Here is a 26,316-nt window from a genome sequence, read left to right as displayed (position 1 = left end):
CAAGCAGTATCCCCCGCCACCCATTCCCATCAGGAAATTTCACAAAAACAGCAGCAAAGAGCAGCACACTTAATTAATCTTCAGACATAAAGCAAGCCATATTTTCAGCCTTAGCTGACTTGACCTGCACCGCCGGATGATAATGGTGCCCCACTATCACTTCTCAAATCAACCTAAATAACTGAGGCAGGAAAGATATCAGATCTTCAGCTGTAAAGACAATGCAAGGAACACACAAACACACATATGTGTGTTTAAGGCAGTCCTAAGCTTTTTTGGCTTTAGGATAAATTCTAGAAGCAGAGATCAAAAGTATTTTGACCTCAACATATTCATCTGAATCTGATTCATCGAATAATTTGGTTTATACATAGTCATTTTCGTTGCAGTCATTTATCTATGAAAAGATTTTTTCGTTGTATGAATCTTTACAAACTGACCTGTACTAGAGTCCTCGTCTATAATGATAATAATGAAAGGATACAATTACTATTTGTTAAACTAGAAATAAATAGATCATGCAATATATTCTCTTTTCACCTTTGCAGGATAACATGGCGATGGGCCATTTTAGCCGTTGGTTAATAACGTAAGGGGCGTAGGTTTTCGCTGTTACGATCGACATCGTTTATCAAATGAAACGAGAGAGAGAGAGAGAGAGAGAGAGAGAGAGAGAGAGAGAGAGAGAGAGAGAGAGAGAGAGAGAGAGAGAGAGAGAGAGAGAGAGAGAGAGAGAATCTGGAAAGGAGACTTTTTCATTCATACCTGTTTTGGCCAGGGTGACGACCCGCTGTGCTGGGAACAGGACCCCATAAGCCTTAGTGTTTTGGTTCGTGAATCACTTAATTTCATTCATCACATTAACGAAAATCACTTATATAAGATTACACTTTCATGAAATTTCCTGATTATGTGGAAGTATAATTCCATTGTGTAAGCAGAGGGAAAATACTTGTCAAGTTCTTTAAATATATATATATATATATATATATATATATATATATATATATATATATATATATATATATATATATATATATATATATATATATATATGGTGTGGGAGGCAAGTTGTTAGAAGCAGTGAAAAGTTTTTATCGAGGATGTAAGGCATGTGTACGTGTAGGAAGAGAGGAAAGTGATTGGTTCTCAGTGAATGTAGGTTTGCGGCAGGGGTGTGTGATGTCTCCATGGTTGTTTAATTTGTTTATGGATGGGGTTGTTAAGGAGGTAAATGCAAGAGTCCTGGAAAGAGGGGCAAGTATGAAGTCTGTTGGGGATGAGAGAGCTTGGGAAGTGAGTCAGTTGTTGTTCGCTGATGATACAGCGCTGGTGGCTGATTCATGTGAGAAACTGCAGAAGCTGGTGACTGAGTTTGGTAAAGTGTGTGGAAGAAGAAAGTTAAGAGTAAATGTGAATAAGAGCAAGGTTATTAGGTACAGTAGGGTTGAGGGTCAAGTCAATTGGGAGGTGAGTTTGAATGGAGAAAAACTGGAGGAAGTGAAGTGTTTTAGATATCTGGGAGTGGATCTGTCAGCGGATGGAACCATGGAAGCGGAAGTGGATCATAGGGTGGGGGAGGGGGCGAAAATTTTGGGAGCCTTGAAAAATGTGTGGAAGTCGAGAACATTATCTCGGAAAGCAAAAATGGGTATGTTTGAAGGAATAGTGGTTCCAACAATGTTGTATGGTTGCGAGGCGTGGGCTATGGATAGAGTTGTGCGCAGGAGGATGGATGTGCTGGAAATGAGATGTTTGAGGACAATGTGTGGTGTGAGGTGGTTTGATCGAGTAAGTAACGTAAGGGTAAGAGAGATGTGTGGAAATAAAAAGAGCGTGGTTGAGAGAGCAGAAGAGGGTGTTTTGAAATGGTTCGGGCACATGGAGAGAATGAGTGAGGAAAGATTGACCAAAAGAATATATGTGTCGGAGGTGGAGGGAACGAGGAGAAGAGGGAGACCAAATTGGAGGTGGAAAGATGGAGTGAAAAAGATTTTGTGTGATCGGGGCCTGAACATGCAGGAGGGTGAAAGGAGGGCAAGAAATAGAGTGAATTGGAGCGATGTGGTATACAGGGGTTGACGTGCTGTCAGTGGATTGAATCAAGGCATGTGAAGCGTCTGGGGTAAACCATGGAAAGCTGTGTAGGTATGTATATTTGCGTGTGTGGACGTGTGTATGTACGTGTGTATGGGGGTTGGGCCATTTCTTTCGTCTGTTTCCTTGCGCTACCTCGCAAACGCGGGAGACAGCGACAAAGTAAAAAAAAAAAAAAAAAAAAAAAAAAAAAAAAAAAAATATATATATATATATATATATTATGATGGGGGGGAACAACACAGCTTTTATTTCTTTTCATAGGAAAATACTCAGGTATTTTGGTATAGTAAATTGGCTACTGATATCACGTGATATGCATATGAGCAAATCTCTTAATTAATATGATAATGAATTATAAACATTACATATACTGCATATAGTGCGATAATGTTTCTTCGTTGTACAGTTCAAATTCGATTTTGTTACAGTTCTAACTGTGATTCTGCTGTTAATCTGTTAACTCTGCTCGTTCAGTCACTTAGGTTGTAAGAAAAGACTTTACATGAGAATTCTATTTGCTCATGCTGCATAATTAGTTTCCAATTAGCAATTAAATGTTTATAACGATGTTCACAATCCAAACAGTCATGTTAGATGAATTTTGTTTAATCTGTCATTTACGGTGCCTCCTGAAGTTTTACAATAAAGATTAAATTGACGTTCCTGTCCACCGCACCTCACAAGACACTGTCACCAACAGAGCTTCATAACCCATATGTTAGCAAGCAAATATCACAGAATTACCTGTATAATGCATCACTATTCAATACTTATGATTGCTGTAAATTATATACTTTTGACATTTTTATTTCTTGATCAAGGACGCTTTTGTCAAATGGCCTTCCCATGTACTGACCTTGAGTAATCAGTTTGATTATGATCAATAAATGATTAATGTGCTACGGTGAACAGTTCGTAGTCAAAGGCAGCGTGCGGATTAACTGGAATGGTTAGGGAACTTACATAAAATGAACCAGCAGTTACCCCTGGGAAACGCACTCGTTTGGGTAAGAGGTGAACCAGTTCGAGTCTCGGGCAGGGCAACCATATTGTCTCACTTTGGGGTAACAAGGCAATGGAGGGTCGCTCGTACCGGAAATAAGTGAGATGGTAATGGGTTAGGTTATGACGTAAGCTATGGTAGGGAGAAGATGATACGCTCGGGTGGTCACGGCCGCTTACCCTGCCCAGCCCAGACCAGATCCTATGATGGACGACGAACGAAAAAAGTATGTCTGCGTCGCCAGGGATAGTGGGGCTCAAGCAGGGTCAAAAGACACCTTAATCCTGACCCAAGATGGCGCAGCTCGTACAGGTGTTCATCCTTCCTCCGCTTGGTAGAAAAAAAATTGGTACCTACTTGAAATTAGCTTAAAACAGTTGTGAGGCCTAGCAAGTCGACAGTCATCATTCGGCTATAGTTACCTCTGAGGTGTTCATACCCGTGGACATGGATCTCACCAACAGGCATTATGAACCTATATCGTTGGGAAAGGGGCGTCCGTTGGGAGGAGAGGAACGTCCGTAGACATGACCTTAACTGAAAAGCCCATTGAGCCCATCAGGGGATGACTTTACGTAGAGATCACATGGTTGGTCCGTCTGCAGATATCACCACTTTGGGCAACAAAAGGGTTTTCAGTACGTACGCTAAGTATATTTACCGTATGGAGCAGCTAAAGTTCCTGTGTGGTGAAGGCAAGGTAAATAATGTTCCCGTATGGCGTTGGTTAGTTCCTGTACGGTGCAAGGACGGCAAAATTCCTGTATGATTTAGGCAAAGTTCCTGTAGAGTATGGGTGAGGTAAAGTTCCTATGTGGTGTGAGGAAGGTAAAGTTCCAAAATGGTGTAAAGTTCCTGTGCGAGTAAACATTTAAATACGGGATTACACACACAGTAAAATACTGTCCGTAATCCACTAGATGAAATTCATATTTGTTGATAGTTTTAGAACGGACTTATTTTAGTACGTCAAAATATCTTTTAATATTTTTTTTCTAAAGGAAGTGAAAATATATTGCAAATGAATTTATCGCCACTCGTTACATATGTGTAATTAATACTTCAAACTTTTTGACTCTTTACAGGATGCCGCAAAATGTGCTATAGCCCATGAATTGTATACATATATTAAGACACCAATGATCACTCTATGAAAAATAATACAAACATAAAACTGTGGAAGGCCTCAGTTTATGTGGTTCTGTCAGCTTCAGCCTCAGAGACGGAGAGGAAAATGGACCCTCGGCTGAACTCGCTTACCAACCAATTATAAATTATCCTGTACTTATCTAGGAACGAATCTCAACTCCATAATCCTTCAAGAATTTATGCCCTATCTTGCTGCCTGCTGGACATATTCTTATTTCTTATATGATTTGAGTTACGTTTTTCATGAATAAAATACATTACTCCACTACAAATTATTCCGATATGTTTAGACCCTAATTTGATTATAACGTGTTCATATCCTGCGATACTTTTGTTTCATTATATATATATATATATATATATATATATATATATATATATATATATATATATATATATATATATATATATATATATATCTTTCATACTATTCGCCATTTCCCGCGTCAGCGAGATAGCGTTAAGAACAGAGGACTGGGCCTCTGAGGAAACATCCTCATCCAGCCCCCTTCTCTGTTCCTTCCTTTGAAAAAAAAAAAAAAAAAAGAGGGGAGGATTTCCAGCCCCCCCGCTCCCTTACCTTTTAGTCGCCTTCTACGACACGCAGGGAATACGTGGGAAGTATATATATATTTTATTTATATATTTTGCTTTGTCGCTGTTTCCCGCGTTAGCGAGGTAGCGCAAGGAAACACGAAAGAATGACCCAACCCACCCACACATACACATGTATATACATACACGTCCACACATGCAAATATACATACCTATACATTTCAAAGTATACATATATATAAACACACAAACATATATATCATAGGGTGGGGGAGGGGGCGAAAATTTTGGGAGCCTTGAAAAATGTGTGGAAGTCGAGAACATTATCTCGGAAAGCAAAAATGGGTATGTTTGAAGGAATAGTGGTTCCAACAATGTTGTATGGTTGCGAGGCGTGGGCTATGGATAGAGATGTGCGCAGGAGGATGGATGTGCTGGAAATGAGATGTTTGAGGACAATGTGTGGTGTGAGGTGGTTTGATCGAGTAAGTAACGTAAGGGTAAGAGAGATGTGTGGAAATAAAAAGAGCGTGGTTGAGAGAGCAGAAGAGGGTGTTTTGAAATGGTTTGGGCACATGGAGAGAATGAGTGAGGAAAGATTGACCAAGAGGATATATGTGTCGGAGGTGGAGGGAACGAGGAGAAGAGGGAGACCAAATTGGAGGTGGAAAGATGGAGTGAAAAAGATTTTGTGTGATCGGGGCCTGAACATGCAGGAGGGTGAAAGGAGGGCAAGGAATAGAGTGAATTGGAGCGATGTGGTATACAGGGGTTGACGTGCTGTCAGTGGATTGAATCAAGGCATGTGAAGCGTCTGGGGTAAACCATGGAAGGCTGTGTAGGTATGTATATTTGCGTGTGTGGACGTATGTACATGTGTATGGGGGGGGGGTTGGGCCATTTCTTTCGTCTGTTTCCTTGCGCTACCTCGCAAACGCGGGAGACAGCGACAAAGTAGGAAAAAAAAAAAAAAAAAAAAAAAATATATATATATATATCTTTTTTTTTTCGCTTTGTCGCTGTCTCCCGCGTTTGCAAGGTAGCGCAAGGAAACAGACGAAAGAAATGTCCCAACCCACCCCCATACACATGTATATACATACGTCCACACACGCAAATATACATACCTACACAGCTTTCCATGGTTTACCCCAGATGCTTCACATGCCCTGATTCAACCCACTGACAGCACGTCAACCCCGGTATACCACATCGATCCAATTCACTCTATTCCTTGCCCTCCTTTCACCCTCCAACATGTTCAGGCCCCGATCACACAAGATCTTTTTCACTCCATCTTTCCACCTCCAATTTGGTCTCCCACTTCTCCTCGTTCCCTCCACCTCCGACACATATATCCTCTTGGTCAATCTTTCCTCACTCATTCTCTCCATGTGCCCAAACCATTTCAAAACACCCTCTTCTGCTCTCTCAACCACGCTCTTTTTATTTCCACACATCTCTCTTACCCTTACGTTACTTACTCGATCAAACCACCTCACACCACACATTGTCCTCAAACATCTCATTTCCAGCACATCCATCCTTCTGCGCACAACTCTATCCATAGCCCACTCCTCGCAACCATACAACATTGTTGGAACCACCATTCCTTCAAACATACCCATTTTTGCTTTCCGAGATAATGTTCACGACTTCCACACATTCTTCAAGGCTCCCAGAATTTTCGCCCCCTCCCCCACCCTATGATCCACTTCCGCTTCCATGGTTCCATCTGCTGACAGATCCACTCCCAGATATCTAAAACACTTTACTTCCTCCAGTTTTTCTCCATTCAAACTTACCTCCCAATTGACTTGACCCTCAACCCTACTGTACCTAATAACCTTGCTCTTATTCACATTTACTCTTAACTTTCTTCTTTCACACACTTTACCAAACTCAGTCACCAGCTTCTGCAGTTTCTCACATGAATCAGCCACCAGCGCTGTATCATCAGCAAACAACAACTGACTCACTTCCCAAGCTCTCTCATCCAAAACACACTGCATACTTGCCCCTCTTTCCAAAACCCTTGCATTCACCTCTCTAACTACCCCGTCCATAAACAAATTAAACAACCACGGAGACATCACACACCCCTCCCGCAAACCTACATATATATTATTTTTTTTTATTTTTTTATTTTGCTTTGTCACTGTCTCCCACGTTTGCGAGGTAGTGCAAGGAAACAGACGAAAGAAATGGCCCAACCCACCCCCATACACATGTATGTACATACACATCCACACACGCAAATATACATACCCTACATCTCGATGTACACATATATATAAACACACACAGACACATACATATATACACATGCACACAATTCACACTGTCTGCCTTTATTCATTCCCATCGCCACCTCGCCACACATGGAATAACATCCCCCTCCCCCCCTCATGTGTGCGAGGCAGCGCTAGGAAAGGACAACTAAGGCCCCATTCGTTCACACTCAGTCTCTAGCTGTCATGCAATAATGCCCGAAATCACAGCTCCCTTTCGACATCCAGGCCCCACAGAACTTTCCATGGTATATATATATATATATATATATATATATATATATATATATATATATATATCATAATAATACTTGATCGCTGTTTTCCACGTCAGCGAAGTAGTGCCATTCATATACACATATATATACATAAACGCCTATACATGTACATATATACACATGTGCATATTCGTGCTTGCCCTCATCCATTCCTGGCGCCACCCTGCCCCACTTCAGCGAGGTAGCGCCAGGAAAACAAACAAAAAGAGGCCACACAGTCTCTAGCTGTCATGTGTAATGCACCGAAACCACAGCTCCCTGTCCACATCCAGGCCCCACAGAACTTTCCATGGTTTATCCCAAACATTTCACATGCCATTTTTTCAGGCCATTGACAGCACGTCGACCCTGGTATACCACATCATTCCAATTCATTCTGTTCCTTGTATGCCTCTCACCCTTCTGTATGTTTAGGTCCCTGATCACTCAAAATCCTTTTCACTCCATCCTTCCACCTCCAATTTGGTCTCCCACTTCTTGTTTCCCCTACCTCTGACACGTATATCCTCTTCGTCAATCTTTCCTCACTCATTCTCTCCACATGCCCGAACCATTTCAACAAACCCTCTTCTGCTGTCTCAACCACACTCTTTTCATTTCCACACATCACTCATACCTTTTAATTACTTAAATGATCAAACCACTTCACTCACATATTGTCCTCAAACATTTCATTTTCAACACATCCACCTTCCTCTGTTATATGCCTCGTAAGCATATAACATTGTTGGAACTACTGTTCCTTCAAACATACCCATTTTTGCTCTCTGAGATAACATTCCTTCCATACATTCTTCATCACTCCCAGAACCTTTGCCCCTTCCCCCACCCTGTGAATCACTTCTGCTTCCATGGTTCCATTTTGCTGCTAAGTCCACTCCCAGATATCTAAAACACTTCACTTCCTCCAATTTTACTCCATTCAAACTTACATCCCAATTAGCTTGTCGCTCTACCCTACTGAACCTAATAACCTTGCTCTTATTCACATTTACTCTCAACTTTCTCCTTTCACACACTTTTCCAAACTCAGTCACCAACTTCTGCAGTTTATCACCTGAAATAGCCACTAGAGCTGTATCATTGGCGAACAACAACTGAATCACTTCCCAGGCCCTCTCATCCCCAACAGATTGCATACTTGCCCCTCTCAAAAACTCTTGCATTTACCTCCCTAACCACCCCATCCATAAAAAAATTAAACAACCATGGGGACATCCCATAAACCTGCCACAGGCCAACATTCACTGAAAACCAGTCACTGTCCTCTCTTCTTACTAGTGCACATGCCTTACATTCTTGGTAAAAACTTTTTACTGCTTCTAGTAACTTACCTCCTACACCATATACTTTTAAGACCTTCCACAAAGCATCTCTGTCGACCCTATTATATGCCTTCTCCAATTCCATAAATGCTACATACAAATCCATCTGTTTTTCTATTTCTCACATACATTCTTCAAAGCAAACACCTGATCCACACATCCTTTACCACTCCTGTAACCACACTGCTCTTCCCCAATCTGATGCTCTGTATATGCCTTCATCCTCTCAATCACTACCCTCCCATATAATTTCCCAGGAATACTCAACTAACTTATGCCTCTGTAGTCTGAACACTCACTTTTATCCCCTTTGCCTTTGTACAAGGATGGAGTGAAAACAATTTTGAGTGATCAGGGCCTGAACAAAGAGGAGGCTGAGAGGCGTGCAAAGGAATATAGTGAATTGGAATGATGTGGTATACCAGGGTCGATGTGCTGTCAATGGACTGAACCAGGGTATGTGAAGCGTCTGGGGTAAACCATGGTAAGTAAGGTCTGTGGGGCCTGGAAGTGGATATATCTTCATATATAATGAAAATCCACTACATGGTACAGGTATCATCTAAGAGAAAACAGATAAAACAATGAGTATAACTTGTGAGTACTTTTAGTGACAGCTAGTAGTAGCAACTAATAATAATAATGATAATAATAATAATAATTTTTTTTCATACTTTTTGCCATTCCCGCTTTAGCAAAGTAGTGTTAAGAACAGAAGACTGAGCCTTTGAGGGAAATCCTCACTTGGCCCCACTTTTGGAAAATCAAAAATGAGAGGGGAGGATTTTCAGCCCCCCACTCCCTCCCCTTTTAGTCGCAAGAATTAGAAATAACTTCTTAAGGTATTATGTGATATTATTCACATAAGTCCAACAAATGTTACAATCTTTTCTTCCCTGAACAAATGAATTCTGTGTTACTGAAAGATGCCTGATAATGCAGTGGTGCCAGAGGGGGTGGACCATGGGTAACCAGGTAACTGTACACACACCAATGCAGGTATGACCACAGAACATAGTTAATGATCTCATTACACTTGAGTGATTAGTATACATGGTTCATATAATATGCTTCTTATACTCAATGTACTGCCAGAACTTAACAAAAGTAAACACAATAATATTTACTTTGGTTGAAAGTCATAACTTTTATCTGTTGTTTTCTTCAATCATATGGACTGAGTTGGTTCAAAAGCAACATCTCATTTCTCTGAAGAGTGAACAATATTCAACATAGTCCTATGACATTAACATTGTCTTGTCCTCCCCTCTAGAGTCTTTGATGGGCAGCGGAACTGATGTGTATAGGTAGGTTTTATACAGTAACATTACTAAACAAGATAGCTTACTAATTGATAAGAAATTTTCCATGAATTACATTACTTGTGAACATATGTGACACTGTATTTCAACTTTAATGGTAACTTCATTGTCTCTACATTGTGGACCTTACACTGTACAAAGTATTTACAGCAAATTTATCTTTACTTTTCATGCTTCAATTTGCATCTCCTTTCTGACTACTTTCCATGCTTCAATTTGCATCTCCTCTGTGACACTTTTTCCTGGCTATCTCATGGTATCTATGAAAGGTAATTGTCACTGCACTTGTCAGGATTCTACAGCAGCCATTTCTCCACCTCAGTTCATCCCGGGAATAATAAATCAAGGTACAAGTGGGTCTTGGTTGAATCTTGGAAAGGTGTTCCTTGTCTACCAAATACATGGTCTTCTGAGAGGTTTGAGGGGGTGATGAATTTTCTGCAAGGCAATACAAAAATAAGTTTGAAGCAAAATGGTTTAAATTTGCTGGAAAAGATGCAAAACAAAACAGTAATGAAGCATCAGCTGCTGTCTCAGGTTACACATAAGAAAGAAGTTCCCTGGTTCACCATGAAGTGTAATGTCATGATGGTTTGGAATATTATAAAGAAATTATTCATACAATGAAAAAAGTCATACTGTATTACATTTTTCATATTTCCAGGCTTGATTTTGACCATGAAAACCCAACTTTAGAATAATTCACTAATACATGTGATAAAAAAATAGGGAAGGTGTGTCTGGTGAGGAAGAATATGGGAATGATATATCTATTGAAAAACCATTTGGATTATTGTATTACAGGTATGAGGAAGGATTGTATCCATCCTGTACTAGCTACAGGAACCAAAACATTACCAACCTGTAGTACTAACTAAGACTCAATCTTCTTGCCTGTAAAATTGTCCATCAAAGAAGTGATGGCAAATACATTACTCAGATGAAACTGAAACTTGTCAGGAAGTAATCTGTTTATAAAGAAAGTATTTAGAATTCATTAATAAAATGCTCAGCATTAGAAATTATAATAATTCATTTAATCCAATTATTGAGAGCTATTAATGAATATATACTTTAATCATAGTAATATATATTTGTTAAATTTATTACACAAGGTGAAGCATACTTTATATTCAATTATGACAGTAACTTGTCAGTGAAGCATACTTTATATTCAATTATGACAGTAACTTGTCCACAGAATCCTTGACTCTATACTTCTCTTTCATCCTGTGTTAGTGAGGTAACACAAGGAAACAGACGAAAGAATGGCCCAACCCACCCAGAAACACATGCATATACACAAACACCCACACATATACATACCAATACATTTCAACATATACATACATATACATACACAGACATACACATATATACACATGTACATATTCATACATGCTGCCTTCATCCATTCCCTCATTGGTGTCCTAGGTGTCCTGACTCTGGGACAGGCATGCCAGTAAAGGATATGAATCTGGGTTTGGTATGCCAGTAAAGGATGGGACTCTGGATCAGGTGTGCCAGAGAAGGATGGGTATTCAGGTTGGGTGTGACAGTAAAGAATGGGACTCTGAGTCAGGTATGCCAGTAAAAGATGGGTCTTTGGGTCTGGTGTGTCAGTAAAGGATTGGGCTCTTGTGTTAGGTGTGCCAGTAAAGAAGGACTCTGGATCAGGTAAGCCAGTAAAGAATGGGACTCTGGGTCAGATAAGCCAGTAAAGGAGAGGTCACTGGATCAGGTAAGTTACTGAAGGAATCTCTTTTAATGTTGTATGGAGCTGTGCAAAGACTGGATATGTGAAGAATGATCAGGAGCATATCCAAATAAGGAGTGAAAGAGTAAAGGTCTCGGGGCTAAAGGTATGTATGAAAGAGAGTAGTCATGTAGGTGTTGCCACAGAAGGCCATGTGTAGGACAGTGGGGAAAGTAGTAATGTAAGTGTCTGAGAAAGTGTTTGGAGGAGGCCTCTCTTCTACATGATCAGGCACTCTCATTGGTACAGCATTTTCAAGAAGGAAACAAAAACATTTAACTGTCTGGTACTTACTCTTTAAGCACAAACAGTAGCCTCATGTAACAAGGGAGGATAAGAACACTACTATTCATCAACATACCATCCACTACCTCACCCGCCACCCAGTCAGGCTGCAGGACTGGAAAGTACCTGGATGGATATAAGTACACACACAATACTTAATGTATTTCTTATAAAAGTCAAGGAGAAGTAGACATCTTTTGTATTAAGTAGAGATAACAGAAATGCTATTTTGAAAAACCTGCCATGTGTGTTGTGTATTACAAGAACCAGAGGCACTGCTGGCAACTTTGTAGACTCCTATTTTGAATTTAGTTCATAGCATATTCTTCTCAAACCCTCCTGATAAAGACCTGATATTAGTCACTGATGCATTTTCATTTTCATTCCCAAATGTTTTCATGTGATACAGTATTGTATGAACAAAAACACATGCAGTAAGTACAATACAGTACAACAGGTAAAGACTGGAAGCCACAGACTAGGCCCATTAACACTACTTCCTTATGTACACTCTACTACCAATTTCCTCCTTCATAAACTACTGGGGAACAGTCTTTCCTGTTCTCTCATGTTGTCATCCATTCTCATCATTACTGCACACAAACACCTCCAACTTAGGCAGCTGCACACAAGCCCTTACTGACCACGATAACATTTGCAGTGAACAGAAGTGAATAAAAAAAGACCTAACCTGTTATCTGATGTTTGACAGTAACGACACCTGTTCAGCTGTCATGATCCAGCTAAAATCCATTTCTGTTACCAGTTCTACAAACATAAAGATACCTTCATGATTATACTGCCATACAAAGTCCTGGAGCTCCCCCTGTGGCACCAACTCACATTGTCAACCTGGCAAATATTTATTAACTAATAAGTCTCAGAAAAATAATGGGTCTACTCATAACCATATGGTGGAGTGCTCTGTTATATTCCTGTTGTTTCCCTGAGCACAACGGTACAACAGTTAGGTGTAATTTAATATACAGCCACGCTCAAGGATTGTGCCATTGTGCTAAGGGGTTAAGTCTAGTGTTGGCTTGCCTTCTGTTCTCATAAATCAGAACAAAGTCCATATATAGCAATAATTGCCACAATTTATATGTGGAATTACCAGCGACTAAGTATAATGATAAAAAAAATAATGCTCCAATTATATTAATTTGAGGAAAATGTGAGGTTTACCAGCTGTGACTGTGAAGATCACCTACTGTGTATTGTAAAGCTCACCTGCTGTGTACTGTGAGGTTCATCTGCTGTGTACTGTGAGGCTCACCTGCTGTGTATTATGAGGCTCAACTATTGTGTACCGTAAGGATCACATGGTGTGCATTGTGAAACTCCCCTGCTGTGCATTATGAGGCTCACCTACTGTGTACTGTGAGGCTCACCTGCTGTGTATTGTAAGGCTCACTTGCTGTGTATTATGAGGCTCAACTGATGTGTACTGAGAGGCTTACCGAGAGTGTGCTCCTTGGAACATTGTTGTTCCCATGAGAACTGGGCACACTAATGTCATCTGGATGCCAGTTTTACCTTCAACCTGCAAGAAATACCTATTATCAGCACTTTTTTTCATTATATATAGGGGCGAACATGGCCCTGACATGACATGCCCCAACCAGAGGCTATCTCAGGTGAAAGGAATAAAGTGAAAGAAAAGAATGTAGAAATTACTTTCGGCTCCACATATGTTTGTAGACATTATTCATAAAGAAAGAAAGATTATAGGAAAAGGGAAAAAAGAAACGAGGAAGAGGAATGCAAAGCTAAGCTGTTCCAGGGAAAAAGGATGTATCATTAGAGTCAGTCCTTGAGAAACCGGTTTCCACAGAGAAACGGTGAGAAGCAGCAACCAGACTTGAGTCTCAGGTCCAAGCCACTGGGAAGGAGATGCAGACAGCTCATGGAAACATTGGCCAAAATAATAGCCTTAAAACAAAGAGAGGACAGCAACAGCATGGTGTACAGAATAGAAAGGGTGAAGAGAGGTGATGTCAGGAGAATCAATTAGACGAATCATTTCTGATTCTTTTCTTGTTAATGGAGAAGAGGAAGAAAAATTATCCCAGATATATAAGCAATTCTCCATACTAGGGGAAATGAGACTCTTGTAAATATGGAACAGCTGCTCACAAGATGAATTACAGCACCTGTATAACACCCTCAGTGTTTGGAAAGCAGACTTTGTGATGTTGATTGAGTGAGCTTTCCATTCTCATGGGTGGACTGCACTAAGACATATCTTCAAGAGAAAGGTAAAGTTTATGTTTTTAGACAAGCGAGCAATGTTTGGAACTAACTCCTTATGGATTTGAAGACAAATAACATTTGAGCCTCATGCTTCGTCCACCTGAAGCTGGGAGAGTAATCAATAAACCCTGTGTAAGGAAAATATAGGATATGGCATAGGTTCAGTGTGAGGAGATGGGGTAGAGGACTAGAGGCAAAGCCATCCAAATTTGCATTAGAGGAAAATAGAACACAGGAAAAGGGAAGTTTCATGGACTGGTATACTCTGTCCTTAATGCAAAAGTCATCACGAAAGGAGTAGTCATACCATGAATGGGGATAGAATAATTGATGTAAGATTTCAATTTAATCAAAATAACGCCAGCTATGCATTCAGCTCAAAATGGGCTAGTCCAACCAACAAAGCAATACCTGTCCAACAAAATGTCAGCAAAGAAGCTGCACTGGAATGACCACTGACCTCTCCCAGTAATAACTGATGTTCTGAGGAGAAGACAGAGGGTGGGTGTGCCTAATTTGATATGACAAACAAAATTATGGTCAGAGTGCCCTAAGGGGCAGAAAATGCATTGTTCTGGTGAAGGGTGCAGAAGGAGGTTCAATGTACTGAAAGAGAGATTGTGACAGTCATGAACTTGTGTCTGATAACTTGTTCTTGATCATTATGGTGGAAAAACAAAAGGCCTTATCTCCATCATAGTCATCTTTGTGGTGCACATTGAAATCCCCTACATATATCATTTTAAAGTGTTACTGTACTCCACCTGCTTGAGGTTACACCATGAGTGAAAAGTCACATTTGGTGTGGCTGTATCAATGAGGGTACAGTCTCATCAAAGAACTTCTCACTCTAATGGAGTTTACATCCCCCTGCTACTAGAAGTAGTGCAGCCTTGGGCTGCAGGAGCCTGAAGAAAGGTCCTGTATAACAAGAAATCTCTTTTTCTCAAAAACTGGTCCTGAGGTAACTATAAATAGATAAAGATATTGGGTTTCAATAAATGTTTATGAAGAGTGCAATGCCTCAAGGCAATAAGCTAAATAGTCAAAGAATTTCGGGAAAGAATTGGACAGACATTATGCTACAAGGGAAGGTACGATCTGAGACCAATAAATGTTGCATATATGAATGGAAAACGAGCCAGGTTGGGGGCTGTAACCAGGAGAGTGGAGTACGTTCTAGTTGCCTGATGTCAGTCAAGGAGGGCCTAGGGAAAAAAAAAATGTTTATTCCAGAAAATTAGCAAAGAAAAAATATGCACATAATATACTTCAGGGTACTTTACTGACAAAAAAAGTTTTCAAAACTATATACATATATATATATATATATATATATATATATATATATATATATATATATATATATATATATATATATAAGAACCTTGAGCTCCAATTGGAGGGCCTCGTTGAAGCCAACAGCAGCGTACTTAGAGGAGCAGTAATCAACAAGGCTGTTGCAGGGCGTCTTGCCAGCAGCGGAAGCAATAGTGACGATGTGGCCCTCATTCCGTGCCATCATGTCTGCCAGGAATGCCTTGGTTGTCTGCCATGTAAAATATCCCAAGATAATCAATATTATCAAATTTGGAGAGATGTACATGCATGTCCTACACACATGTTTTACAGGTAATATGCATTCTTATTTACTGTTTAAGGCAACAATCTGGGTATCCACTACAGGAGGGTCATGAACCAAAAGGAAGCATAAAGCAGATCAAGTCATGGTGAGGTAGTCAGGCTGGGTATGTAGTACCTCCTTCACTACACAGCATTAGGTATATCTAATCCACTACACAGCATTTGGTATATCTAAGCTACAGAACTAAGGATCATAAGTATATGTGTATCTTGTGATGATACTGTGATTCATCAATCCCTTGAGTATGACTTCTTATGTGCTTGAGTACAATGACTTAAGCCTCTTCAGTATGATGACAACCCTAGAGGAAGATGACTGACCATTTTAATTCATGATCAAAGCATTGAGCGTAAGTAGATAATGATGCCCAGCCCTGATTAAGATGACCCTAAGATCATGATGGTACAAAGGCACAATTTATCTTATCGCACAAACAAAGGTTGCCTTATCAGTGTTGTGGACCATCTCCACATCCAGTCTTTATCACCATATTTACCACTCAATTCACCAACATTCACAAAAATTGGTGCATCTCTCATAAACCAAGGTCAGGTTGGTTGAAAATCATGTTGTGAGAGAGGTGAGGAAGGCTATAAAAGTCATATAGTGTTGTTTCCCCTTATATCTTGGATTACTGTCACAAATACAGCAAAACAAAAATATCATCATAGTATGAGAAGGTGAGGAGCAGCAAGAGATTGATAACAACTGTCAAAATATTTAACTGCTGTATTGGAAAATATTCTATTTTTCATTCAATATACTTCTTACAAGTCTTCTTCCTCGCATGTTAGCCGAGACACCATATGAGGTCAGCTGAGGCCCTGATCATGGCCATCCCATTAATGCCGTATATATATATATATATATATATATATATATATATATATATATATATATATATATATATATTATTAATTTATCATACTTTGTCACTGTCTCCCGCGTTAGCGAGGTGGCGCAAGGAAACACGAAAGAATGGACCAACCCACCCACATACACATGTATACACATAAACGCCCACGCACGCACATATACATACCTATACATTTCAACGTATAAATACATATACATACACAAACATATACATATGTACATGTTCATCCTTGCTGCCTTCATCCATTTCCTCGCCACCCGGCCACATATGAAATAGCATCCCCCTCCCCCAGCGCGCGTGCAAGCTAGGCAACAAAGGCCACATTCGTTCACACTCAGTCTCTAGCTGTCATGTATACTGCACCGAAACCACAGCTCCCTTTCCACATCCAGGCCCTACAAAACTTTCCATGGTTTACCCCAGACGGTTTACATGCCCTGGTTCACTCCATCAACAGCACGTCAACCTCGGTATAACACATCATTCCAATTCACTCTAGTTCCTTGCACGCAATTGCAGAGCAATGAAAATGGGACACACCAATAGGACACAAGCGACGGGAATGTGTGTGTGAAAGGGAATAAGCGACACTTCCAAATCTTTCATATGAATGTTTCAAGAGAACTAAAGAGACAAACTGTTGCAAGGGAACATCAATACTGCTTTTAAGTTTAGTGACAAGGAAATGTTCATAAAGCTATTCTCAGTGCTTATATGACACCAGTTGAAAAATGCTTCTCTGATTTGGTTACTGTTAATAAATAGGTCCACAACAGTTAAACAAAAATGGTTCCTGAAAAACAGTTGAGTTACGGTTAGAGGTTGGAGACCATAAATGTACCTATCATGGAAATGAATAAGGGAAAACTATGGCACAACCTTCAAGTAACCAGACCAGTTGACGTCGACAGCAAACATATCTTTGAAATATGCAAATACGGGGCAACCAGGGATCAAAATAAGAAACAAAGCAAGAAACAAGTTGATAAAGGTGCATAGAACTTACGGAGTATCATGTCTGTAGGTGAATGGAATAAGCTAAATAATGAAAATGGGAATGCAGACATCATATACAAATCTACTAAACTGTGTGATTGAGAAAGCTTAAGAAATGGGGTTTCAAGAGTGTAGAACCCTCTATCTGTACTAAACTAATACACAACTAACAGGTTTGGACCCTCCGGGGCCTCTAGTCTGTTCGTTCCTGCTGAGTGTGGAGAGCGATGGAATGACTATATTCAGTGGTATAACAATTCACCCCGCCATTTTTTTTCTTCATACCTCCCCGACTGCCGGAACAACCTTTCCACTCAAGACAAACATATTTTACCAAAAATGTATCACCCCAGCAGCAGGTAATTATTATCACACTAAGGAAATTGATAAATAATTGGTAACCGTACATGTGGGTTGGTCATAGTGTGTGAAGTTCTTCAGCATATCTATATACAGTAGACACAACCCACTTTCTATGATATACATTGCGTCGGTATAGACCTACAAGTGCTGGTACTGACCTAATAAATGTTAGTACTGATGCACAAATGCTGGTACTGACCATTACGTGCAAGTACTGATCTACAAATGCTGGTACTAAACTACAAGTGCTGGTACTAAGCTACAAGTGCTGGAGCTGATCTACATGTGCCGAAAGGGGCTTAATAAGTGCTGGTAGTGACTTACAAGCGCTGGTACTCACCCAGAAATGGCTTAGGGTGTTAACCTCAAATGTCCTGATGATATTTTCATCAGATGAGTCGAGGAACTTCTTCCCAGTGACGATGCCGGCGTTGTTGATGAGGACGTCCACCTGCGGAGGGTCGGTCTGGGTCAGTAAAGCGCCGCACCAGGGACGGTCGGCTACACAAATGTCAGTTTTGTTCCATAAAAAAGTTCGAATGGCGGGATCGAAATACTCTCTAGTGACCAGACGATAAGTTTGCTCTAGCATACCGGCTCTATGTGGTCCACGGGATGCCTCAGAGTTTTCAATGCTAGCGGGGGATGGTCTAACCTAACCTAACCTAAAACCTACTCCAATTTTGTCACGCGTCATGTGATACGCTCGGGACAGTTCCACAGTGAAGCAAAGCAGTGGTCTGTGAGCATCCGTAGAAAAACCTATCGAAAATTCCTCTTGAATTCTGCCGTCTATCTTCAGCTTCCAAGAGAGAAGTGCGCTAGATTATGACGCGCGCATGTGCCGTAATTTCCGTTTACGAAAGAATGTCTCGATCGCGCCATTCATCCAAGTTTACGGAATAAAATCCATTTGGAATGAAATGCCTTTCACTGTGACAATTTTGGCAATGCCAGCCAGCCCCGTGAGCTCCACAATATGATCTTTCAGGATGATGATAATATTACCCTTGAGTATGATGACCTGACCTCTGCCCTCACTCAAAGGTCAGGTCAAAGGCCATGCTATCTTTACCCAAGAGTAATACGGCCGTGCCTTTCGGGGTTACACAAAGGATGTGAGGTTAACATACTGACCTTGCCGACCTCTTGCTTGACCTTAGTAGCAGCGGTGTAGATGGCGCGTCTGTCACACAGGTCAACGCAGTAGGCCCGGCACTGACCGCCGGCAGCCACCACCTGTCGAGCCGTTTCGATGTTACCTGCCGATGACATATTACACAGTATAGCCATGGCTACTGCATCATGCACCTCACGAAGGAGTTTTAGATATCTGGGAGTGGATCTGGCAGCGGATCCACTCCCAGATATCTAAAACACTTCACTTCCTCCAGTTTTTCTCCATTCAAACTCACCTCCCAATTGACTTGACCCTCACCCCTACTGTACCTAATAACCTTGCTCTTATTCACATTTACTCTCAACTTTCTTCTTCCACACACTTTACCAAACTCAGTCACCAGCTTCTGCAGTTTCTCACATGAATCAGCCACCAGCGCTGTATCATCAGCGAACAACAACTGACTCACTTCCCAAGCTCTCTCATCCCCAACAGACTTCATACTTGCCCCTCTTTCCAGGACTCTTGCATTTACCTCCCTTACAACCCCATCCATATATATCTTATAATTTTCCAAAAGAAGGAACTGAGAGGTGGGCCAAGTGGGGATTTACCCTCTAAGGCTCACTCTTCTGTTCTTAACGCTACCTCGCTGACGCGGGATAAGGCGAATATGTATGAAAAAAAAAAAAATATATATATATATATATATATATATATATATCTTTTTTTCTTTTAAACTATTTGCCATTTCCCGCGTTAGCGAGGTAGCGTTAAGAACAGAGGACTGGGCCTTTTTTGGAATATCCTCACCTGGCCCCCTCTGTTCCTTCTTTTGGAAAAAAAAAAAAAAAAAAAAAAAAAAATATATATATATATATATATATATATATATATATATATATATATATATATAAATATTTCTTCTTTCTTTCATACTATTCGCCATTTCCCGCGTTAGCAAGGTAGCGTTAAGAACAGAGGACTGGGCCTCTGAGGGAATATCCTCACCTGGCCTCGTTCTCTGTTCCTTCTTTTGGAAAATCAAAAAAAAAAACGAGAGGGGAGGATTTCCAGCCCCCCGCTCCCTCCCCTTTTAGTCGCCTTCTACGACACGCAGGGAATACGTGGGAAGTATTCTTTCTCCCCTATCCCCAGGGATAATGATATTTCAAGAATTATGTACTACACACTATCTACATATCCTACAAAAAACTACAATTCAACATTATCTCCTAATCAATGAATTTCATAACATTTAGATTTATGTACAGAACAATATAATTTTGTACCTTATTCTACTGGCCAGCAGCTACCTCCTTCATACGATTCAGGGCTGAACCAGCCTTAAACCAGGTTATTTGCTGCTCGTTGTAAGAGTGATTTAGGAAAATTGTTTCAGTAGAACCATCAGGATGTTTGATGCGACACTCAACAGGCTTGCCAGGTGAAAGTCCAGCTAAGTTTAGAAGCGTAATTTTGTCATTAGATCCAATCTTGTCATAGTCTGCTGGGTCAGCAAATGTGAGTGGCAGCAAACCCTGCTTCTTCAGGTTAGTTTCATGAATGCGAGCAAATGATTTTACAATAATTGCACGACCACCTAGGTGACGAGGCTCAAGAGCAGCATGTTCCCGAGAGCTTCCCTCACCATAGTTATCATCACCAATGACACACCATTTGATGCCACTGGCCTTATAAGCACGTGCAGTGGCTGGTACAGGACCCCATTCTCCTGTTGCTTTGTTTTCTATTTGGTTCATTTCACCATTCTCTGCATTGACAGCTGTGAGGAACATATTATTAGAGATATTATCTAGGTGGCCACGGAACTTGAGCCAAGGGCCAGCAGCAGAAATGTGGTCTGTTGTGCACTTCCCCTTAACCTTTATAAGAATGGTCATATCTTCTAAATCCTTGCCATTCCATTTATCAAAAGGTGATAGAAGCTGTAAGCGTTGAGATTCTGGGCTCACGTCAACACTCACATGTGAGCTATCATCTGCAGGTGACTGATAGGTATCTTCACCAGGGTCAAAGCCACGTGGTGGTAGTTCCTCAGCATAAGGATCCTTCAGCTTAAACTCCTTGCCATCAGCTCCCACCAATGTGTCACTTCGTGGGTCAAAGTCAAGCCTTCCAGCAAGAGACATGGCTGTGACCAGTTCTGGTGAGGTGACAAAAGCATGAGTGGCAGGGTTAGCATCATTACGGCCAGTAAAGTTGCGGTTATAAGACGTAACGATAGTATCCTTCTCGCCCTTCTTGACATCTTGACGATCCCATTGACCAATGCATGGGCCACATGCATTTGCTAACACAGTTCCACCAAAGGAACGGAGGGTCTCTGCAATTCCATCACGTTCAATGGTAGCACGGATCTGTTCTGATCCTGGCGTAATGTGGAAAAGAGTCTTAGCCTTAAGGCCATGGCTCATAGCTTGTTTGACAATAGATGCACAACGACCCATGTCTTCATAGGAGGAATTATATATATATATTCTTTCTTTCAAACTATTCGCCATTTCCCGCGTTAGCAAGGTAGCGTTAAGAACAGAAGACTGGGCCTCTGAGGGAATATCCTCACCTGGCCCCCTTCTCTGTTCTTTCTTTTGGAAAATTAAAAAAAAAAACGAGAGGGGAGGATTTCCAGCCCCCCGCTCCTTCCCCTTTTAGTCGCCTTCTACGACACGCAGGGAATACGTGGGAAGTATTCTTTCTCCCCTATCCCCAGGGATTATATATATATATATATATATATATATATATATATATATATATATATATATATATATATATATATATATATATATATATATATAATATATATATATATATATATATATATATATATATATATATATATATATATATATATATATATATATATACGAACAAAGTGTAAATGAACGAGCACCTTCATAGAACATACAAACCTCCAAGAGCCAGGATCGAACCCGGGACCCCTGTGCAACAGGCGGGAGCGTTTATGGATTGGAAGAGTGGGACAATTATCAATATCAGTTTCGTGCAGTGTACAAAAAGTGTAAAATTATCAAACTTATACTTTCCAGTGCATGATAGAATCTCAATGTTTTCCAAGTTAGAGGATGTCTCCTCGCCCAAGGTTAACCATAATTGTACTTTGCAGTTTCCCACTTAGATGATGTTTCCTCGCCCCGTGATATCAATTGCACATATTACTAGTTAGGTTGGATATTACATGATCACTAATAAGTAGGATTAGCTATTTCTGTTCTTCCTGTCAGACATGTTGTAATTAGAATATTTCACAAATCCTCATCTAAACCCTAGTCATACCGTCATGTACAGCATATCAGTAAACAGTGTTCCTGTATAACAGACCAACGGTCTTGGGTATATATTGTTCGTCTCTTCAATACAGACTTTTTGTCGTGGGCTTCGAACTTTGTCTTCCTGTAATCCTGTGTCAATAGAATAATTGATTGATAACTTGAGTTCTTTTTCTTTATCTTGTTAGGCACTAAAGATAAATGTTAAGGATGTAATACAAGTGATATGCGGGCGAGAAGGGATCACTCACTGGTTGGCAACACTGACGCCAAGGAACAAAGAACATCACTTGTGCTCGCCTCGCCCAACCTCCTGAGGCAGCCTTGTCTTGAAACCCCCATGCTGGCCAGTCACAAAAGACAACACCAACATAGTTACAGACGCGTCTTTTCTTTTGCTCCTGCTCCTGCCAGGACCCCTTCGTCCCGCCCGACGACAACAAGCTTTTCCATAACATAATAGTCTATTTAAGTAGTCTCCAGCAGTGATCTTGTTCTTGGAGGTTGCAATCGTCAATCAGAGGAATGAGTAAATATGATAAAATAAGTATATTCTACAGATTTCCCCACTTTAACTGACGTTATAGACTTTAAGTATATTCATATTCAGAGTGTTAAGATGAAAGGTTTTGGTGCAAAGCGGAACATGGTACGCTGCTCATAAAAGCTGGAAAGCAATTCTCTGTAATACTATAATGTAACATTCATCAACATTGTACTGTGTAGAGCACGTGAGTGTGTTCATTTATTCCATGCGCGTTTATGTTGTATACATGAACGTATAATGTTGCTTGACTGACCTTTCTCGTCCACATCCCACGTCACGACAATGGCGCCCCTGGCGGCCAGTTTGATGCACATCAGGCGGCCAATACCCGAGGCGCCCCCCGTAACGAGAACAACGTTGCCCCTTATGTCCTTCCTGCGGTATTTGCGTGGTAGCAAGGTCTTCACAAGCGTCTCCAGCAGGCAGTATACCATGTACACCAGAGAGGCCACCACCCGCGCGATCAGAATGGCTATTTCCTTACCGTCAACCATGATTGATTACCAATTTACGGGTCCAGTGAGTTTTTCAGTTCTTTTACAGTGCTTCAGGCCTGCCCTGATGCTGCTGTGCAGACGAATGCACTTCTCCGGTATCTGAAGAGGAATGTCATAGGTCATTGGCGTTCAGTGTAGATTAACTTATCTATGGAGTGTTGTACTTGGGGGGGAAAGTACGTGACCACCGTGAGAAAGCTGGTTGGTTTCAGTGTCTGGATCAATCGACTTTACAGCACTAAACTTCAGGGAACAATGCAACGTTAGGAGAGAATTATTTCGATTGAATATAATTCATAATCTGATACAGAGCTATACTTCTCTGTTATGAACATGAAATTTTCAGAGAGCCTTGTAGCCGCACTGCTAATGTTCATCATCCCTCAATTAAAAAAAAGACTAGTTTGGGAATGCCCTCCACAGACGGAGTGATGGCTGTGTATCAATAGTCACTGAAGAAAATCGTGTTAATTGTAAGGTAGTTGCCTATCACGTAAAAAAGCTAGGGGAAAAATTTGATTGATCGAGTGAGTTTATTTGACAAATGCAATTCTGGTTCACCCAGGTCATCACATAAAGTATAACTATGTATACTTAATTCTGTGATCTTCACGACACACTTAAGGTAAAAAATAACAATAAGAATTATAAAATGCATTTGAAATACAAAGTAAAATTATTCTATAATGGCTAAAAATTGATATTAACCAGTTGTGCACAACCAGCTGAGGTTCTGTAACTGAACTCTGCTGCTGGTACATCAGAAAGCTGATAAATCTGATATATTTTCTGGGACAAGAGAAAGACAAGAAAACCACAGTCTATTTAAACCGTGATGGAATATGTAAAATTATCGAGGCTGCGCCGTCTTACTAAACACTGGCCATGTCCTGGGAAATAAAGACATCGTAAACCCCTCACTTCTCTACAGATTGTAGTGACTTGACTTCAGTATTAAGTCATGATGACGCATTAAAAAGTGTGTTGGTATCAAGTTCCGTGAGGACAGTGCCTGTGAGTGGCTTCACTGCACTAAAGGCGAGATACCCGTGTGGCACCCAACATACAAGCAGCCATAACTCTTATAATTCACTAAAACACTATCTACCACATGTACTACATTCAGCCGTTACAAACAAATTGAAAATAATCATGCTTACATATTAGTTGTGTGCATACAGAGGACATGAAAACCCAAAAACGGATTCTAAAATTATAATTCAAAAATTGCTTTAGGAGAAGTAAACTAAATGATGGCACAGTCATTTCGCTTCTAAAGGAATAACATTTTCAGTTGACAACATTGCCCAAAGAATTCATCTTTAATTGATTTTTGACAGCGAAAATCACTTATCTTTATGAAAACATGGGTCCAAGGTCACGCCTCCCTCATCCATGCCTGAGGCAAGCACCGGACGACGGCCCACGGCAACCGCTCAACTTTTTTGTCATGTACAGCTTCGAACAAATGTTATCGAATAAGTAAATTGATTTGTTTTCTGCTGCTGACATCTGTGCCAGCTGATGCTTTATTGGAGCTGAAACATGCAGCTCATCAAGGATCGCTGTGCAAGTTCTACGCAGATTTATGGACCTTCCAGGTAAACACTGAGACGGCCACAGAAAACCAAAGGGACACAACACAATTTCAATAATCTGTATATCAAAGGAAGCGGGAAATTCGGCAAGTGATACACTATGTTGCTATGATAACTAGAGATGCAAGTGGTTGATGGTGCACAATCATTATGTGGATTCTGCATCTCCAAGGGCACTACAATTATCATTGATTTTTAAAAGATAACGTATATCACCTGAGTAGACCTGACCGACGCGTGGGTTTGCACGTCCTGCCTGCTTAGCGCCACACCTTCGACTGACTCGACACTGGCAGGCCACCCTCGATTATCACTATGGTTTGGGGATGAAAAGTGCCATCTTTCCTTACCCTTGTGGAGAGGGCTGGTCGGGGTAGTATGGTGTATCTCTTCTCCATACACGTGGGGAGAGAGGGCTGGTAGATGTCAATGGTGCCACAATTCCCTAATCCCTCGGGAGAGGGGCTGGTAGAGACAGGATGATGCCAGTCATACAACCCTTGCCTACCATGGGTACAAAGTCTGGGAGGGGTAGTGTGGTCTTACCCTCCCCTACCCCTGCGGGAGGCCCGGGGGTGGTGACGCCCTCCCCAGCAACTCAGGGTTGAGGGGTGGGGAGTGATATATTTAGATCAATGAGTTGCTTTGACACTGGCAATGCATGATCTCTCATTCCCTCTCTTTTTTATGCCGTTTCTGTCCAATTTATGCCCTTACTCCTAACTTCCTCTTTATCATTATTCATACTAGATGTCATAACGCACAAGTCATCAAACCTTAGTATCTAGTACTGAATGTATTCTAGATTTAAAAATTATTTTATACTACTATCAACACAAAAATATCCTCCTCCCAGCTTTGATGGACACAACATTGCAAGCAACACGTGTTTTTAAGTCTGGCCGACGCTCGGGTATGACCATCAGTTCATAACTTACAATTGTTCAGGTGAGCTAGGTTGAGTAGGGAGTTACACTGACACTAGACAGTGAACTCAGAAATAACTATGTAAAACTGGTAACAAAATTAACCACGCAGAACT

At 40.8% G+C, this 26,316-nt stretch overlaps 1 protein-coding gene and 1 pseudogene across 2 annotated transcripts; both read right to left on the bottom strand.

Annotated features, from left to right (window-relative positions):
* Positions 1–9,535: 9,535 nt before the first annotated feature.
* On the bottom strand, positions 9,536–25,861 carry LOC139752186 (17-beta-hydroxysteroid dehydrogenase 13-like). 2 transcript variants are annotated; one of them, XM_071668151.1, is made up of 9 exons: positions 25,625–25,861; positions 23,433–23,775; positions 19,336–19,460; positions 18,539–18,649; positions 15,705–15,866; positions 13,525–13,607; positions 12,074–12,190; positions 10,886–10,991; positions 9,536–10,461 (listed from the first exon to the last, which is right to left on the bottom strand). In XM_071668151.1, the coding sequence occupies exons 2-8, from the start codon at positions 23,671–23,673 to the stop codon at positions 10,898–10,900; spliced, it is 933 nt and encodes a 310-aa protein (XP_071524252.1). In that variant the 5' UTR covers positions 23,674–23,775; positions 25,625–25,861; the 3' UTR covers positions 9,536–10,461; positions 10,886–10,897. The 2 variants fall into 2 exon arrangements, with proteins under 2 accessions (XP_071524252.1, XP_071524251.1); XM_071668150.1 differs by having other exon boundaries at positions 25,491–25,631.
* LOC139752185 (aconitate hydratase, mitochondrial pseudogene) lies at positions 20,488–21,871 on the bottom strand (annotated as a pseudogene).
* Positions 25,862–26,316: the final 455 nt, after the last annotated feature.

This window comes from Panulirus ornatus, chromosome 12 (genome assembly GCF_036320965.1).
Source record: "Panulirus ornatus isolate Po-2019 chromosome 12, ASM3632096v1, whole genome shotgun sequence".
NCBI lineage: Eukaryota > Metazoa > Arthropoda > Malacostraca > Decapoda > Palinuridae > Panulirus > Panulirus ornatus.
This window is presented reverse-complemented; position numbering and strand designations above follow the sequence as displayed.